The sequence below is a fragment of the Erpetoichthys calabaricus genome, chromosome 3 (genome assembly GCF_900747795.2).
Source record: "Erpetoichthys calabaricus chromosome 3, fErpCal1.3, whole genome shotgun sequence".
Lineage (NCBI taxonomy): Eukaryota > Metazoa > Chordata > Cladistia > Polypteriformes > Polypteridae > Erpetoichthys > Erpetoichthys calabaricus.
The window spans coordinates 155,398,096-155,418,157 of record NC_041396.2 but is presented as its reverse complement, the minus strand read 5'-3'; the positions used below and the strand labels follow the sequence as shown (position 1 = coordinate 155,418,157).

The 20,062-nt window shown below is 39.7% G+C and overlaps 1 protein-coding gene across 1 annotated transcript in view; it reads right to left on the bottom strand.

Annotated features, from left to right (window-relative positions):
* Window positions 1–19,736, bottom strand: part of arid1b (AT rich interactive domain 1B (SWI1-like)) — a 708,988-nt gene extending 689,252 nt beyond the window's left edge. The window contains 1 exon segment of the mRNA XM_028797431.2: window positions 17,821–19,736. Within this exon segment, the coding sequence (XP_028653264.2) occupies window positions 17,821–19,146 (1,326 nt within the window). The 5' untranslated portion in view covers window positions 19,147–19,736.
* Window positions 19,737–20,062: the final 326 nt, after the last annotated feature.

The following is a 20,062-nucleotide window of genomic DNA, read 5'->3' as shown; positions in this document are numbered from 1 at the left end:
ACAGCGTCGTTTAGAAGAACGCTGTCAGTGTCGGATCACAGAGATGATGCATCATGAGGATGCTAACAAGGGAGCACTGGAAGAACTATAATGCCCCTGCACATCAGTCACTCGCAGTCAATGAATACTGATTCTGTCTTCAAAACTGCCCAAAATAGTTCCTGCAGACATTCATCTCTTTGCAAAATGAGAGCACTGCTCAAGAGTCGTAGGTTCAAATCAGAAAAAGACTTCAACGATGCACCATAACAGCCGGAGAGTTGTGATGACAGGGTTACATTGCTTTAAGCAGAGATGACTGTCTAAATGCAATATGTCTTGATAGTACTGAGGAAAAATACAGAGACAGAGAGCATCATACCCACCTGTCAGCTACACACTGTACTGACAACAGCAAGAGTTTTAAGGAATAGAAAAGAACAAATGCAAACCAGTTTAGAGCATTCTGAACAAACAAAGGTGCTTTGTACATAATAAAATCATATAGAATCCAAACACAGGATTGCTAGAGAAATCAACGCATTACACAGAGTGCACATAAACAAAGAGGCAATCATGAACAAAGAAACAAAATCTACGCTCATGATAACAGCAATAGCAGGAGAAAATAGTGGCCTACTCCTGAATGATGAACTAGCTAGCACACCCCTCACTCCTGCTGACAAGAACTGTGTGCAGATGAAAGTGAATGAACACAAAAACGGTGGTGCATCACAAGAAGCCTGTAATATTGTGAAAAGGAAGTACATATGTCCTTTTAGGGCCCATCCTACTTTCCATGCACCAGATTAACATGGGGTAGCTTCTTCTACTGGAAGTGGGAGAAGATTTCATAAGATTTCACTCCCTGAAGTACCTGTGTATAACTGCCTGCCTATTTCAGGCTACCATCCTGCATTACAGTACTATTTCAGCTTGATAAACTTACATCGTCACCTTATGTGGATAAGTTTGTCACTTTGTCACTTTGAAATCATGACGGTTACTTTACTTTTACACCACCTATCTGTCAAATGGTAGATAATAAGCTAGTATAATAAAAGCTGCAATAACCAGCATATCTAGAACCAGGGAATTGCTATATATATTGAAGTCAACCAGAACTGTAACTCAGACTAGCCCTGTCATTTCCACAAGCATTCTGTTGATTCAGAAACCCAAAATAAAGTAAAGTGAAGCCTTGTTTCAAGAAGGTTAACTCATCACCTAAATTCTTGAATTTGGAAGACATTCACTGTATATCTCACAGAATGGGGAAAACTTTCCACACAAAGGATCTAGCTAAAAATTACCCAGGTGAAGCAAGCTGAAGAATACACAACACAGCAAAAACAACGAAGCACAGGCAAACATAGTGCAAGTTTACGTCAACACACCTATTCAAATTCTTCAGTGGAACTCAAATTAAATAGCGTGATGGAGTGGCTAAGATGATGCAACTTTAAGCTCTGAAGCTGCCATTTCAAGCCCAGTCTCTGACTCGCTTTGTAATCTATAGACACATAATCAACAAGTACTACAATTATAAAAAAAAATATTTCCACCATTGTGATATTTCCTAATTATTTCGCATACCTTGGACAAAGGCAGCAGACAAAAAGTACAATAATTAGAGGTTCAGCCCAACAATGGACAATACATTAAAAGCTCTTATATCAGTAACTGATTTAGGTGTGCCAAAAAAAACATACAACTCTTAATAGTCTTTAAGCAGCCTGGCAAAGTTCTGATATCCTATATATAGTAATAGTTTTTTTTTACCATAATTGAGCTACTTTGACCTAACTCTAACTTCTGGAACCATGAATCTGAAGAAAAAATTTTTTAAAAAGTTACATGCGAGCAAGACCTAAAACGTTTCAATAATAACTGACTCAGCAATTGATCCAGTAATTGATACAAGTCACTCACCCAATTCCATACACGAGAAATCATGTTATGGACTAAGTAGGCTCAGAAAATAAATGCTATATTTTAATACAAATAATATTTTTATTCCGGGTCCTCCCTGCGTGGAGTTTGCATGTTCTCCCTGTGTCTGCGTGGGTTTCCTTCGGGCGCTCTGGTTTCCTCCCACAGTCCAATGACATGCTGGTTAGGTGGATTGGCGATTCTAAATTGGCCCTAGTGTATGCTTGGTGTGTGGGTGGGTGTGTTTGTGTGTGTCCTGTGGTGGGTTGGCACCCTGCCCGGGATTTGGTTCCTGCCTTGTGCCCTGTGTTGGCTGGGATTGGCTCCAGCAGACCCCCGTGACCCTGTGTTCGGATTCAGCGGGTTGGAGAATGGATGGATAATATTTTTATTCAAAATTCATTTTATTCATTTGTGTTATATTTTCACTTATGTTATTATGAAAAACAACAAATGTGAAGTAATTTGTTGGCATGAGTATTCACACCCATCAAATGTATTTGACATAGAAACTTTTGCAGGTTTATATCTTTTAAGTTAAACATATACCAGTATTCCATAAAGTTTAAATATGATTTTCTATCCACTTGTCTCTGCTGATTTAATACAGCTCTCTCGGGTTGCAAGGACATTAAATACAGACCAGACCACTAACTTCACGTTATACTATTGACTCCTGCTAGGGTTATTGTCAAGTATTTGTATAGGCCACTTAAACATATTTACCTTTTTATTCATTCCTTTTACTCCTCATTGATCATATGCTTTCAAAGAGTCTTAATTTAAACTGATTTTTTGAAAGCAAGCCTATGGCCATTACTAATCAATTTGTATATTTTATATAATATAAAAGCACAAAAAATAACTGAGGAAGTTATTTTATGACTGGAAGAGTTAAAAAGGAGGAAAACATAAGCCCACTATCCTGTATTATCATGAAAAATGTAAAGCTTTGATCAAACTGTAGGCTAATGCATGAGCATATTTACAAAATGAGATACAGCAGATTTTTATGCTAAATCTTTACGGATTCAAAAAGCATAAGAGACTGTGGCAAGTCATTATTACTTACAGCCTGAGCTGACACTCAGCAAAAATTATATCCACCTTCTTGCCAGCCTCTCAGCCACATTGGTTTTTCTGCTCTGCTTTGCAAGAACTTATGTCCACTTAAAACTGCTTTTTTACAACAGTACTTGATTTTCAGTTTATAGTTTAATCTTACCTTTTAGCTACGGTAAATGTGAAAGTAGAAAGAAGCTGTCTTTAGCAATTTCACCCCAGTAGTCTTCCAAAATTATCCTTAGCTCTTATAATGAAAGCATAACTTTATAGAGAAATAAAAATATATTTGAGTTTTATAGAAGCAGAACACCTTTTGAAACTGGTTATCATACAATATATTATTACTTGAAAGTTACACATGACATCCATGAATATAGAGTATTGGTTAGTTTCTGATATAAAAGTTTAAAAATTACAAAACAAATAATTAATTCATTGTATGTTGTGATCAACGGCTGACCTTTGCGTTGTGTCCATAGTTGGTGCTGTTGTCTCAACAGGGGATTATAAAGTCTACTTGATATCATAAGAGGCCAGGATTGCAAATATTTTGAAAAAAGGCAGTAAAAAATCCGGACACCCCACAATCCTGAATTACATTAGGCTGGCTGAATTATATTATGCTGCCATATAAGGTCTTGACACCTTCATTTAACTAGTGTTACAACTATGGATAAACCCACTATTGGACATCAGAATAACCATAAAGCAACATAATTACATTTATTATTCTTAAGGGCTCAGTGCCATGGAATATAAAATCAACAAGCCTACACTCATGCTCTGGTGCTCTTTTAATACTATGTATTTGCACACCGACAGGAAGAGTGGCAGAGGACATTGGTTAGGGAGAGTTTATGATAAATCTATATTCTAAAGCTCCTTTGGGGAACATTCCCAAAAAAGTAATTCTGTCATTAAATGATAACTAATGCAAAAAGGAAAATCAATGATTCTAAATAGTAGTTGTAGTAGTAGTGTAATCACCTGTACAAAGTACAATGAACATTACAAGTACACTGTAACAGTTTCTGTACCTCTGATAAACCGTTACGCAGTGTTACTGCTTTGCCACACAGTAATAAAATATAATAATAACTAAATTGTAAAATAAGTAATACTGTCCCCTTGATCCTGGATGGATTGATTGAAGGATATAATTATGGTATTTTAATCATACATTTAATCCAATGGCCCATCCCAATCCTAGTAATTGAACTTTTTTGTCCAGTTTCACCTCAAATGCCCAAAGACCAAAATGTGCCAGGTTGTCAAAAGACACAAATCAGTATAAGGGAATATTGTACACATATTGTACATGACATAAAATAGTTTTGTGCACACAGATTTTATCAAAGAAGGGGGCTCAAATTCTCAATAAAGAGATTGTTCACATCCACTAATTGAAATAACATTACATAGCTAACAACTATACAGCAAACCATGTCAAAATGATATAGGCAAAAGAGGTGTGGTGGACGGCCGGGACGCCTCTTCAATGTATGTTCCGGGAGAGCAACCATAGGCTCCTCAATACCTCCCCCCAGGACGCTTGGTAGCAGCCTCCCTGGCTGACGGTGGTGCCTCAGCTTCCTGCAGGGCTCCATGGGAGATGGAGTTCTCAAGCCCGGTCTTAGGTATTATGGGGCCCTAGGCGAAAGGGGGGTCCAGGGGCCCCCTGAGGGGGGCGGAGTCCCCCTGGAAGCTCTGTGAAATGCGTGAAAATTAGACCAAGGAGTCGATCCGGGGCCCCCCGGACGCCGGGGCCCTAGGCGGTCGCCTACTTCGCCTATGCCTAAGGCCGCGCCTGATTGGGACAAATAATGCTGTAGTATATTTAAGTATATATGACAATTGCTCACTCGGACAATTTGTTTTGGGGGCCCCCAAGAAGGCGGGGGCCCTAAGCTATAGCTTGTGTAGCTTATACGTAAATCCTGCACTGGGAGTTCTCCACAACCCGGTTGGGATCTAGGGTGGCCGCCAGGGGGTGCTGCATGGGTCCCTGAGCCTGGCTGGACGAGTTTTCAGCCCGACTGGAAATGCAACCAGAAACAGGTGATCAAGCACCTGGAGCACTTCCGGGTGGGCTATAAAAGGGGCCAGCAACCACCACTCATTGGCCAGAGTCGGGAGGAGGAGGACGAAGCTAGACGGGAGTGTATTGCTGTTGAGTGCTGTTTTGGACTGTGTTGTGGCTGGGGGACACGGGGAAGATGTGCCCTCCAGCTGAAGAAAATAAAAGTCTTGGTTGTGTTTTTACACGTGCCTCTGTGTGAGTCTGTGCCAGGTCGGGCGCAATATAGTGCCTCAATTACAGAGGCATGGCTGTTGGAGACTGCTACAGTAAATGTAAATATGTATTAGTGAGAACCTGTTTACAACCAATAATTAAATGCTACCAGATAAGCACACTTCAGCAGTTCTGATATACTCGTTTCGGAAGACTAATGGAATTTTGCAGAATTGTAGCATACACATTATCCAGAATCTTTTTCATGTGGAATTCCACATCACAAACAATTATTAATAAATGCAACTATTATGGTCCTGTTCAAAATGACTAATCCTTAAAAGGAACTTTGCCATAGCACATTTTTCATAAGAGATTGACATCATACTTTCTTGACAGAACATGTCATTTCAAAATTCAAATGATATTGTATTTTCTTATTTTAATTTGCAAGCACGAGACAAATCTTCACGAATTTGAAAATCATACTAGAAAACTAACCCTTTCAAACTATCCATCCTACATTGTATTTTCATGGTCTGAAAGTGAGAAAACCATTGAAGTTTGCATTAATTATTAATGTCTGTGTTGGTTTTATTTTTACCTCCCAAACAGGCATGTGCTAGGCTAACTGGCATCTTTAAACTGACCCAGTACAAGTGACTATGACTGTGCATTAGTGTGCCCTGCAATCATATCTGGCCCAAGGCACAGTGGCTGCACAGGGCCCCACTGCCAGCAGGAGACTCCCATCTGCTGAGCCTGTTATGGAAAATTTGAAAGATAGGAAAGTGAAAGTTGACAAATGAGGACTAGGCTCTGGAGTAGGTGAGCACTCCACCCAACCCAAAATTTTCGATCACATTCAACATTATAAAGGCCCCTTCCTCTCGCTCCTTGAATGCATTGATTACACCAAGGGGACCCCACTCCGATTTTTAATCGCAATGATCACCTTTTTCACCTGCCTTTGTTAAACCTTCTAGTGTAGCTTGTAAACAAGGGGCCTCCATGTTTTATCTAGCTTAGGGCCTCAACAAGTATAAAACCGGCACTGCCAGTGACGGAAAGGTGGTTACTGCCTATTTACAAAGACCAAGATCCAGAAATGGATAGAAAGTGGGTACAGAAAATAATGGCTGGATGGACAAACACAATCTGGTAACTTTCAAAAGCTTCTTTTTTATTGGCTGCAAGTAATACAATATTCAAATAAAAAGTAATAATAACAATAATGCTGGTACAAGCTTCAGCTTCCCCGCACACCAAAAAATAAATTGAATATATAATCCAATGATGAGTAGGACATCAATCAGGAAAATTAATGGATGTGTTGTCACTGGTCAATATAACATACATGGGTTGAAACATACTGTTAATCTTTTTTGCATGCTCAGAAAAGACCTCTGATTGCACACAGTAGATCCTTAAGATAACTATCCCTTATTGTTTACTTCAGGGACAGCTTTACTTTGGTTTCTTTTATTTTCCATGACATTGCTATTTACTTGCATCACTATCAGTAGTACAGTAGTCAAAGAGAAAGGGATGAAAGCAAGGTGTGTCAGTGGGTAAATACCGCATCCTGGTAGTGAATCCTTCATGGGCTTGTTGCCCATATGGAGTTTTCATGTTCTCTTTGTGTCTGCATGAAGTTGTTTCCCTATTGTCCTCTTTGTCATTTACCTTTCCAGAGATGAGCAAATTAGTTTGACTGGCAATTGCAAATTTAAATTGTGTGTGTTCAGAGCGTGCATGTTAGTGGTCCTCAGCAATCAGCAGGCATCCTGTTCTGGGCTGTTCCCTGCCTTGTGTCCAAGTACTACAAGGACAGGCTCCAGCCACACAGGACAGTTTACTGAATTAAGAAGGTTAGGTCACATTATGTTATATTCATTTGGTGCCTTGAGTATTCAAAAGACTACAAAATATAAAATAATATAAACTACTTTCAACTGTCTGTATTCATAGATACTTAAAAATTGTACGTATAAATCTGGATGGTGCTTCAGGTTTTTATTTTAACTGGTATTATATTATATTATATTATATTATATTATATTATATTATATTATATTATATTATATTATATTTTAAATAAGTATGGGACTATGAGTTGGTCTAATGAAAAATATGACTTAAGACTACAGAAAAATAGATTTTATTGAAAAAATAGCTTACTGTTCATTTGTGAAATGGCCCATAACTTTTGTGGACAGTCTAACAGACTTTACTGGTTATTATCTGACTATAAATACACTGAAGAACAGAAACATATTTAATTATCTCTGAAAATAGTAAAATAAGCACCTAGTGAAACACAATGTGAGAAGTGATGGAGGCCAAGACAAACAGTACAAGCATTAGTAGTAGAAGCACTGTCAAGTGTGCAGAGTACACTAAAATTCTTACTTGCCTTTGCGACCAACCTAGAAAAAACGATGCCTCTCCATGACGCCATGATAAATAAAAAATATACAGTATTAAGATACAGAATCACAAACCAGCTTAAATGATGTACTCCTCTTACCACAGCTACAACTGTCTGAATACTTGCCACGAAGGTGCAAACCCACCAGTGGGCAACAACTCTAAATGCTAAAACTTAACAACTTGGCAAAGATGACAGAAGTTGCAGAGGTTAAACCGTTATTTAAATAAAACGTAGGATTGCATCGGACTTACCGTGATAATAAAAAATAATTAAATGGGCTCACTAAATGGATGGATTGATGGAAGACCAAAAACCATAAAAAGGCTGTACATGAAGCTGAAAAACACCTTCATAATTTGATGTACAGACAACGAGCCTAAACGTTTAAAAACAACCAGCGCCAAAAATGCCCTAGCAAAGGCAGCGGATAGCTTTCAAAATTGCGTCTAAGTCTGAAATTAAAACCTATCAGAAATAAACTGCCAAAAAAATTCGGACATCCCACGACCATAAATGGGCTTAGTAGATGGATGGATCGATGGATGAATAAATACCAACAAAAAGTAACGGGTTCACATGTATCGATTAAAAAGCCGAAAAGCACTAACATTATTTTAACCTGTAGACTGCATATTATGTCTTCATATTACACGTATATAGACAATCACTATTTCAAAACCTTTTGCTGCAGTAGGCGCACCTCCCTTACACCCGATGCTGCCAGGGTGGTCTTCAGTCCCCCGCTATCCAGCATTTGATTAGGCAATTTGGAGAATGTTAAAAAATATTTTATTACGGCTTGAACGCACGGCCAAACAGACCTGCATATAAATATGCATTGTAAATAAACACTGTACAAAAATAATTTCCAATTACACTTTTGTCAAATTATATATTTTTAAACGTATCGTTATTCAAGCGCAGACAGCGAACAGAGTGAAGTGGGATCCGGACATGCGCGCCCCCGCGCAGCACGGGCGCACGCAGCGGTCTCGTGGCTCCACTATTAAAGTCTCGGCCTTCACAGATTACTCCAGTTTCCTTGCCTTACCTCTACCCAGTAGGTCAGGGATGAATGGGCTGTCAAATTTCCGAGGGAATAAACACACAAAAACCGCGTAGACACACACATACACAGAGAGTGAGTGAGTAAGTGAGAGAGAGAGCGAGAGGAAAGAAAACCCCTTTCTTAGCAGGGAAGTCCGTTTAATTCATGCCGCACGTGGCTAATCTACATATGTGAAGGTCACGGCACTTCAGTCACAGAGGTTGACTAGAAGGGCTCACATGTTTGGCGTGCTGCCAAACCAGTCTGACAGCTCAAAAGAAATTAGATAGCTTCTGGCAACGTCAACGGGCACAGGAAAAAAAAATGCATCATATCATCATCTGGCTTTTGAAAGAAACGGATTGCCTTGGTTGTGTGTATGTAACACTGCAGAGCTTTTGGAGGAACTGCTTTCATTTATATTGTTTATTTCTATTGTTTGATTAATTTGCATTTGAACTTAATCTTACTGGACAGATCCTGAAATTAATTCTGCCTTATGCATCTGTCCATTTACTTTCCATTACATGGTTGTTGGGTATGGGCCCCACATCAGCAGCACAGGCAGAGGGCACACAGTAGAAACCATTCCTGGAGGGAGCATCAGCCCATCCTGTGAACATACACAAATACATAAACTCACTGATACAAGGCCTGTTTAGAGCTGATGATTATCCAAAATGCAGGTCTATGGGATGTGGATTGAAACCAAAGCACATGCAAATTTTACAGATACATTGACCAAGTGGCAAACTGAAGCCAGGTCTCTGAATAAGGCTGCTACTGAGCCACCCTTAACTGAATCACCATATTTCATATTCAAAACTGCTCATATTCCAACAAAAATCTGCTTAATAAATGATGATCATTATTTAAAATCAAATACTATAACCTAATAGCAATTCACATTTTACTCTTGTTTTGCCATTGTTACAACATTAGTAAATACATTTATTGCATACTCTACATACAGTATACAAAAGGCTTAAACAAAGCAGTTCTTGTTTCACTGAGAATCTCTGAACTCCATTTACACTGACAGAACTACCAACAACACATGCACTTCTCACCAGCATTAAAAACCTGATATACAGTGTATATAGAGACTTGTTTTCTTAATTTTGTTTGTATTGTGGTTGTTACAATGTATGCAAAGACATTTAATGGGTACTGTACATATAAAAAAGGTTTAGTCAAAGCATTTCTTGTTTCAATGAGAATCTTTGAACTTCATTTACATTGAGGAAACTACCAATAACACATGCGGTTCTCACCAGCACACCTCTGTCAAGCAATACAAGATATACCAAAAAACCTGATACACAGTATGTATAGAGACTTGCAAATCAGAAATAAAAATATAAATAAGCTCTAACATGTGTGATCACAAGTCTCTTTCATATATATATATATATATATATATATACATACTAGCCAACCCGCGGAGTAGCATACACCGCATAATTATGTATTGATGGGTGAACACTTCCTGAAAGACACAGTTGTCCAAATGGGGTGGATTTGAGGATACGACTGTAAGTGAATGCAAAGATGGAACTCTGGAGAGAGGGCGGGGAAGCGGGCCCGAGACGTTTCGGGTCCTAACCGTCCAATGACGGGTCGGCACAACCGGTAACGATCCTTCCACAGGTTCACCTACGGAACCCGTGTTAGGACATTTACATCCTCTAGATAGGCAAGTTCGATTGTCTACGCCCATTCCGCCCCCGCCATTCTAGTCTGCCGATTTCTTAAGTCATCTCTTAGTCATTGTTCAGTACACACTGCCTGCTCAATTGTCCGCCCCCAACTCCTCACCTGAATTGCTTTCGTCTGTGTACAGTCCACATGCACTTGTAAGTCACGTTGACTGTTCATTTTCCACACACCACCTCAGTCACATGCACCTGTGTGCCACATTCGGGCCGGGTGAGGTTTCCCATGTTGAGTCCAATTAAGCCAAAGGCCCCACACCTGGTGGTGCCCTTCCGTCAGTTCCTTTAAGTTTCAGCTTTGCAACCATACTCCCCCCGGAACCCAAAGACTTTGGTTACCCGGTTGGCTGCCTGGCGGGTCATGGGAATAACGCCGCCGGATCGCCAGTCGGCATCATGTAGATAGATAGATAGATAGATAGATAGATAGATAGATAGATAGATAGATAGATAGATAGATAGATAGATAGATAGATAGATACTTTATTATGGTTGGAACTACGATGGCATGTGATCTTCTTAGAACCTTCGACTTTCGTTCTTGATTAATGAACATATTCATGGCAAATGCTTTAACTCTCTCACCATGGTCGGCTGTTTAGTGAATTGTTGGTGGGCGGGGCTCTGTGAGTTGGCGGGCGTGGCTGTCTTGCGTGCGTCTTGCTTGCCATGGACTTAGTGAATTATATATATATATATATGACTACTATTAAACAATATTTGTTTATGAAACCCAAAATTGATGGTGCCTCTAAGCAGAGTGGCATGCACTTAACAGAGGTCACTGTGCTGTAAACTCTTGCCTCTAAATAGAGTAGAAACATTAAAGTATATAAAGGGGTTTTTTCAATTATTAATGTGTTGAGTAATCCAAAACAAATTCCGAAAAGGCCCAAATATTGTATGCTGCATAGGTATTATTAGTTTATTATATTTATAAAACATAACACATAAATACAGGACTTTGATAATTAAAGAGGATCAGTCTTGAAATTGTTTATGAAACAGAAACCTTTAATAGCTTAATGCATGGCCCATAAGATAAACATTCTACTATGCAAACAAATTACAGATTGCTAGATTATAAATCTTGAAATAATTAGGAAATACATACTAGTACACTAAACTGGGAAATATGGTACTTTTAATCATAAGGAATTAGATTTTAAAAAACATTGAATGGAACAATTGTAAAAGACAACTTGCTTAGGTTTTCTTAACAGTCCTAAATCTGTATTACCATATTATTTACAGAGAACTCATTCTAAAATTTAATTTCAACATGCAGTACAAACAAAAAAAACAGTTGCCATCCCCCACAATTTCCAGTGTTAGTAAATAAGTGTTTTCAACGCACAGATTTCAGAACACACAAGACTGTAAATACTGCAGGGTCTTTTTTTATGTTAAATATCTATTTTTAATGCTAACCTTTACTTTCATCTCTCTATAAACATGAATGTGCAATGCAAAAAACACAAGTGCTTGATTAATAGGCTAATTATATGTACAGTGCAAATACTAACTGGTCAATTTTCATAGCAAATCTAATTAATGGGCAATTTAATGAATCCACAGGAGGTCGAGGGAAACCCAAACTGCCAATTACAGATGAATCATTTTCGTCTGCTTGGAAAAAAAACAAGAAACTTATTAAAAGATTCACAACATATTACACATTTACTCAATGATTGCATATCAATGTCAGTGGGCAGAAATGTACACAAACTTCAAGCTAAGCACATCAACAGCCTATATGGCTACTCTAGTACACCTGGGAATAGAAAGAACTGTTTATCTTTAGCTGAAGAATTTTAGTTCAGGCATTCTACAAGCTGACTGTGCTATTAGATCTCAACACCAAAAGTCCTTAATGCCCGATGCAAACTTCACACTGCTCATCAATCACATTTGTATTGCCCTCCATATTGTCTGAATGGCACAAAATCAAATGATTTCTTCAAAGAGACTCAATAGAAGACTAAAAAGACTGCCTATTTGGCATGTTTAAAATACTATATATACTGTATATTGTACATATATATATATATATACATATACGTATATATAATCATGATGATTACTCTATTGTCTAATTAAAATATTTATATTTAAAATAGGGGGGCACAGTGCTTAGTGCTATTTCCTCATGAATCTGTTGTCCCTGGTTCAAATCATGTGCCTGATTTTGTGTAAAGCTTGCGTGTTCATGCCTGTGTGGGCTTGTCCCCAGATCCTCTGAGTTACTTCTCACATCCCAATGATGAAAATCTTAATAAATCTGATGCTGAGAAATTCTTTCAATGACCCGGGTGGAACTCAAACCTGGTATGTGGTGCTTTAAGACAGCAGCACTAACCAATGAACCAATATGCAACCATGTACACATACAGCATATCTCATTGAAGAACCGGATCAGGTAGTTCAGGAACAAGTCCAGTTTTAATCCAATATTTAATCCAATGTTCCCTTTACTATTTATCCATACTTTCTAGCATTGTACATCCATCTTCAATCACAACCTTTACAGCAGCCTCATGGATTCAAAGAGGGTTTAGATGCCCTCAGATACTATCATGGTTAACCTTTCCAGATCACAAAGTAAATCTCCAAACGTTTACATAAGTCATACCCAACTATGTAAAACTTTTATGATTGCTCATAGGTTGTCTGCTGTTATTTCATTATTGAACCTTTTATAGTTTAATTACAGCATTTAAAAAAATGTAATTATTGAAATGTAAAGAATACAAGCAGTTTTCTAGGACATTTTTAAGTATGTCCGTCTTCATGCTGCTACACTACCTTAAACCAGCTGCCATTTCAACGATTTGTTATTATCCTGTTATTTTTATGAATTAAAAAAAATTGATCACAAAAAATAAAATCATTTTCCATATAATAGAACATGCAAATTGTTATGCAGTTTTTCACTCTTGGTTTCAAGTGTGGCTAGTTATCTACTGAATCCATTAATCTACTAACAAGAGGGGAACTCTGAAGGCCACATGCACAAGGTACATTATTCAATTTTACACAATGTTAATCAAGCTCTATACTCACTATGTAAAAGCATATGGTTACATACATATAACAGTGTATAACAGTGTAGCTCACCTTAGCAAGAACAATCTAAGTTTCAGATTCTACCTTGGACACCTTTACATTTCTTGCTTCCAAATCAATGTAAATCTTTTTTAAATCATCATTAGAAAATTCATAATTTAAACCTAGACTGTTTTAATACCAAGTTTCAAAATTAATCAAACAATAGGAAATTTATGTCAGCAGAAGATACAACAAGGGAAAAAAGATTTCATAGATTGCATGTGTGTAATTTGATGTCAGAAATGTACATAATATTATTATACCACACACTATGGATTAGACTCAAAAAACAGAACTAAAAATCAGTATATTTCAAATCCCATGTACCACTCATTGTTGTTTCCCAACATTAAAAGATCTGTTCATCACCAAAGCAAAAAAGAAAGCAGGAAAGATTGCAGCTAACTCCACCACCCCAGCAGCCATCTGAAACAGGTCTATTGCGACCAAAACTACATGCCATCTCTGCAGCTTTTTTCCTCAAATTATTCAGATCCTAAAAAAACTTACATAGGGTTACTCCTAACTGTTTTTACAACATATAACTAGTAACTAGCAACAGGGGTTCCCAAGTTCAGTCCTGGTGTACAGCTATGGTCACAGGCTTTCATTCCAACCACTTTCCCAAATCAGCGGGTCACTCTGGCACCTTATCAATCGTATTGTTTCAGAAAAGTGCCCTAGGATGCATTTTGCATTTCGTAAAAATTCAGAAATGTGTTTTCTCTGTCATAGTTTTGAAAACTTTCTTTTACCATTTTCTTTCAATTAACCTTATTTGAGTGGTGTTTGCTCTCTACATTGAATTTAGACACTGACAATAAGTGATGAGCAGTGCAGACACCATACAAATGACACTGAATGTTAAAGCAAAGCTGCTACTTCAGTGTTACATACTGTACATTTGTATAGTAATTAGCAAGAAAAGGCTTAACTAAGTGGTCCTCAAGTTCAGTCCTGCTGGTGCTCATCCCAGCCATCTTCTGCTTTTAACTGGTCTCCTGCCTTTATTAAACAAACTGTTATTTCCCAGTTTCTGCCTTTTTTGTGTCATTCCAGAAATTACAAAATGGGTTTGCTAAATGTTTGGGGAATGTCAAAAGCATTTGTGTGTGTGACATTAATTATTATTCGTTTTCTTGCTTTTTAAGATTTTGCTCTTTTGTATATTCTGGTCACTTAAGCCATTCTTATTAATTAGCTTACAATCTAATTTTATCCAGCAGAAGCTGCTTCCTTTAGTATTCAGTGCCATTTGCGCATATGTCTGTACTGCTCACTACTAATCGTCAGATTTTGGATACAATTACGAGAGTAAACTCCACTGGAGAAGGTGAATTAAAAAGAATATGGTAAAAGAAAGTTAACATTTAAAAATATGGCCAAAAAATGTAAATTTTAGAATTTTATTTAACTAGCACAGATTTCTGAATGCAAAATAAGAGAAGAAAAAGTCTAATTAAATAATTAGATCATTTACAGTAGAAGTAAGACTAAACCATTTATTTGTGAAACTGCTGGTAATGAAAACCCTCAGCCACAGTGGGAATCAAGGACTGAACTTGGGAACCCCCCTGTTAGAGGGTTCCAACAACTACTGACAACTAATGATGAGCTGAGCAGACCCCAGTGCAAAAACATGGAATGCTAATGGCAGCTGTTTCACTACTAGCCACTTGTGGGCTTATTAACAAATGATGTGTTAAATAACTAGAGCATCAAAATAAAATATTAAAAAAAGGATGAATTCTTATCAATGCACCACATGTAAATTATTATTCTGTAAATATTTAGAATATTCAGTTTGTAATTACTGGGTTGAAACAAAACATAAACTGGACACTACTAGCTTGTTTCATTAAGGTCAGAGTCCAACTACAAGCAGAAGCTGGCAGGGATGAAAACCTGCAGCCATAAGGGGCCATCAGGTCTGAACTTGAGAAACCCTGTTCGAGTATCTGCATGAGCGCACCATGTGATGGAGAGAAGCCTTGGATGAATCGGCTAGTTTTACAAACTACAACTGTTGCATTTATAAAAATTACTTAGAAATGACTTCAGTTTTTGTTTTTTTGTCTGGCACCTCTTGACACACCGGTACAAGAAACTCCCATATATGATATGCCATTTGATTGGCTTGAAGATTAGTTAAGCAAAGTGCTAAGCTTTTTGTCGTTCCACCTAGTTCTGGTTCTCCAGACCTCAAAACAAAACTATTTTTAGGCCATTTTGGACCATAATTGGTGAGGAAATTACATTCTTATGATAAAGAGTAAACCAATAGGTGTTTTCAGCAAAAATGAGCAGAGGTACTTGAAGTTCTGCATGCCACATCAACCGACCCCAGGGGTTCACTCCAATGGGATATGAGTGGTCAAAGTTACTCCTTTTCACACAACTTTTAAAAAGTGGGGGACTGGTAATGTAAGCTTGTGAACTGTCATTTTATGCTATTTCAAGGGTGATGATCACAAATATATTTTTTATATCTTAAGTCCTGTTCTTCTATGAGCTACTCCCAGAAGTTTAAAAATGACAAATTTCAAACTTAAGCAAGTGGGGTATTGCTTTAGACTATCTCATGGTTAGTAATTACAAGTGTTATTTTTGATCCTTCGCTAGGGATCAAATCCTCTATGGACCTCAATGACAAATGGGCGACAAATTACACATTTCTATTACAATCAACAATATTTATACTTTACACATTCAAACTGAAGCACACATTTTAATATTTGAAATATCATACGCACCTATTCCTGTTTTTATGTACTTCTACCTCATGGACTAAGTCCTTACATTTCTTAGGAACACATCGAACGTGGCGTCTTACACTAATGCAGACATTTTTTCCTATTACGAATATATAAAAAGTTTTATATTACTGTACATTGGAAATTGTATTTCTGTATTGAAAATTTACCGAAAACTGCCAGAGATTTCGCATGTGGATTCGTTTTCTATTTGTCAACTTTAAGCGATCAAAGTCTCGATTAAAACGGTAACCAATAAGATTCAATTCAATTAATGCAATGAGAACAGTAAATTGTTATTTACCCGAACAACAGCTAGATAATATTAATTATAGCGTTGATTTCTGAACTTCTATATTGTGAACCCTTCGGTAAAAAAAAAATACAAAAATCGGCACCATGTAAACTTGGTCCCCACGAATTAAATATACAAAGCAGTGTTTCATAGTTTCTTCGAATAACCGCTAAAGCTTTTCCAATCAGCACTTCTTCCTAGGTCGGTGCAGTGTGAAGCGCACCGCTGCATTCAAATCAGAGTGCGGAAGACGGATTTCCGGCAATGTCCCGTCCCCAAAAGCCGACACCCGAATATAACGTGCAATACTGCTTTGAGCGTTTTGTTCGTCGGTTACCAACCCGAAAGAAACATAATCGCAAAATCTACCGATCATTATAAGCCATTGGGAGCGTATTAATCACTTTAATGCAGCATCTACTACTTTCATATTAAAATTGACTACAAGTATTAAATGACACAGTCGGGATTGAAAATAATGATAAACCATAAATGAAAAAACTACGCCACATGTATATAATTATGCGCGAAAACATAATGAGTAAATGTATTATAGAGAAGGACAGTTGAAAGGTAACAGCCTATGCAAAGCCAAGCTGAGCCCTTGACCGCGGCGGCACGCTGTATTTGCCGGCACATTTATTTACATCATAATCGCCTCGGTGCCCCGCAGTGCGAGGGCAGCCAATCAGATGGCAGATTAGATGTCAACTCTGAGGCAGCTGTCTCGAGACTTGGTCGCAGCCCGTTTACCTCCACAATTCAAATTCTGAAGCTAGCGGTCGCAGGAAGAGCAACAGCAGTATTAGTAGTAGTAGTACTAATAGTTGTTGTCGCTTCCGAAGCGCGCGCGGCCCGGTGTCAATGAGTGGCAGACTCCCCCCACCCCTCCCCAACCAATTTGCTGGCCAGGCACGCGCCTGCACCGCTTATGCAGCCCCCACATCAATCGAGATGGCAGTGTGCGATAACTACACACACAACAAAACAAAACAAACACGCCCATGTGGCCAAATCATGCCATGCTTGCAGCCTTCACAATCAGACAGCGTCTGCACACTTCTGCGCTTTTTCAGGTATTGTTTGAATTATTCTTAACAACTTCATTAGATGTTCCTGCCGACAAGCGCAGTATTTGCAAAGCTTGTTTGTGCGATCGGTATACTCGCTCGCAATCACACGCTCTATGTAGCTATTCCGTTTGGGCACTGAGCCCTCTGTCAACCCAGAATTACCCCTCGTTGACATGTTTGTTTACCTGCGATCGACTCATCGCTTGTCCAGTATTTCCTGCGCTGGCAGCGGGGTGGCTTCTCTGTTGTCCTCCCCATCCTGGGGCTGCAGGTCCGTACTGACTGGCCATGTCTTTGCACAGCCCAATGCCAGTGTGATGCTGCTGGGATGGCGGTGGTGGTGCCTGGGCACTGGGGTGATTATACTCTGAGTAAGCTGCGCTGTAACCCCTCATCATGGGACTGGGGGCCGTCAGAAGTTGGTTTAGAGTCGGAGTGGCCCCTGACGGGTGTTGTCTAATCTGTCCTGTGAACCTTTGGAAGCCCACACCACGGGTGTTCCCGGGAGTTGGGGTAGCGGAGCTTGCTAATGTTTTGCTGGGGCCCATCAGAACGCCGCTCCCTTGCCTCGGTGAGCCCATCATGCCATAGCCGGCGCCACCGTAGCTCGCTCTGTAGCCCGGGTAATGATTGAACTGGCTGTTCGGGTAGCTTTCATGGGAGTTTTGCAAAGGATCGATGCTGCTGGGTGTTGCGGGATGCATTATCCCCATCCCGGGGCTTTGTTGTCCGCCATATTGATCAAAGCAAGGCCCTCCTCTGGCATTACTATAGTAATGATTAAAGTCGGAGAGGCTGCCGTTACCCCCTGCACTCTGTCCGCTGATGCTGCTCGGGGGTCCCAAACTGGCATGCTCATATCTACCGCCCATCGGCTCACCCGATCTACAGGGCACGTTCTCCTCCTCGTCTTCTTCCTCCTCCTCACTTTTATTCAGCATTGGTGGCGGTGGTTGCTCCATCTGGTTGCCCAACAGATTTTCTTTTCCTCCATGCTGCGGACCGTCCGATTCAGACGGTGTCTGACCGGTCTTGCTGTTTTGGACGTGGTGAGGGTGGTGTGGCTGAAACTGGCTAAACGGTGGCGGCGGAGGAGGTGGCGGCTGCGGTGGTGCGTGAGGGTGAGCTGAAGGAGGGAGATCGCCGCCACCGCCAATATTTTTCAGTTTATGACTCGCTATTAAAGCTGTCTCCATGCTTGCAGAAGTGGAAGAAATGGTCGAGGCTAGGGTCGCGTCCACCGCTTCATTCTCTCTCGTGTCCGATTTGCTGTTCGCAGAAGTTGCATTGGCCGCGTTCAGCTCGGCTGCGTGGTGGTGGTGACGGTGGAGGTGGCGATGGTGATCCACATTATTCATGCTGCTGCCAGAGCCATCTCCGGCTCCCAGCATCGATCCGGATCCTTGCCCGCTGCCTTCCGAGTTCAAATCTGGACTCAAAGTGCTGCTCAAACCCGGATTTTTAGCCTTCTGAGTCGCCGGAGCAGTCGCTACTTGCGCGGCCATGATCATTTCAACATTTCAGCGGATCATCCAAGAAGGGCAACCAAAAAAGGGAAGAATTTAAAAGAAAAAAAGTCTTGTCCTACAAATCTACAAAAAAAAAGAGCACCCGTTGACAAACGGGAACTAAAGTCTGCGATCAAAAAAAAAAAAACAACGACGTCTCACTGACAGGGCTCTCTCCACCGATGCGATTTCATATTGAAACTTTTTTGTTCAGCTTTAAATGAAACTTTCTTTGCTTTCCTCTCTAACCCGGATATGGGCAAATACATGTCTGCTGAGGCGCTCTGGCCCAGCATGGCATAAGAGAGAGAGAGACATCCAACAACTATTATCCACTTCTCTCTTGTTACATGAGCCGCGCATGTGGAAAACGCGGACTGGATCGCGCTTTCTCCCGCAGGTTACCTCCGTCTGTTTTCACCGATATGAACGTTCAGGTAGAGTAGACAGCCATCGGAAGGTCTAACGATGCCTGCTCTAGAGCCAGCGTCGAGGTCACATTCTCGTTACAGTTGCCGATCAGCACGTCTGTCACACTTATCCTTCAGCCCTCGCTGCCTAATGGCAGTGGAACAGCGACTTTTTGAAAAGCGCCTCGCTGCGAGGAGTTACGAGCACTACTCTTGCAATGACGATATGCAGCCGCGCTATGCAGAAGAATACGTTGCTTGCTGCTCGTTTTAAGAAAGCTTGTCGAATTAGTAGGCGCGGAGGCGGTCAAACTTAGTTTTCTGCAACTGACTTTTTATTCATAGACGTTAATATGCTAAGATTATTTTAATGTATATTTGAAATTCACATAATTTATGTCCATGTATTTATATATTTTATGAACCTGCTTCTTCCATTCGCGGATCTCCAGGGGTCTGTGGTAAACCTAATGGCAAGTGACAAAATCTAGGGCAGCAGTCCTTTGAAG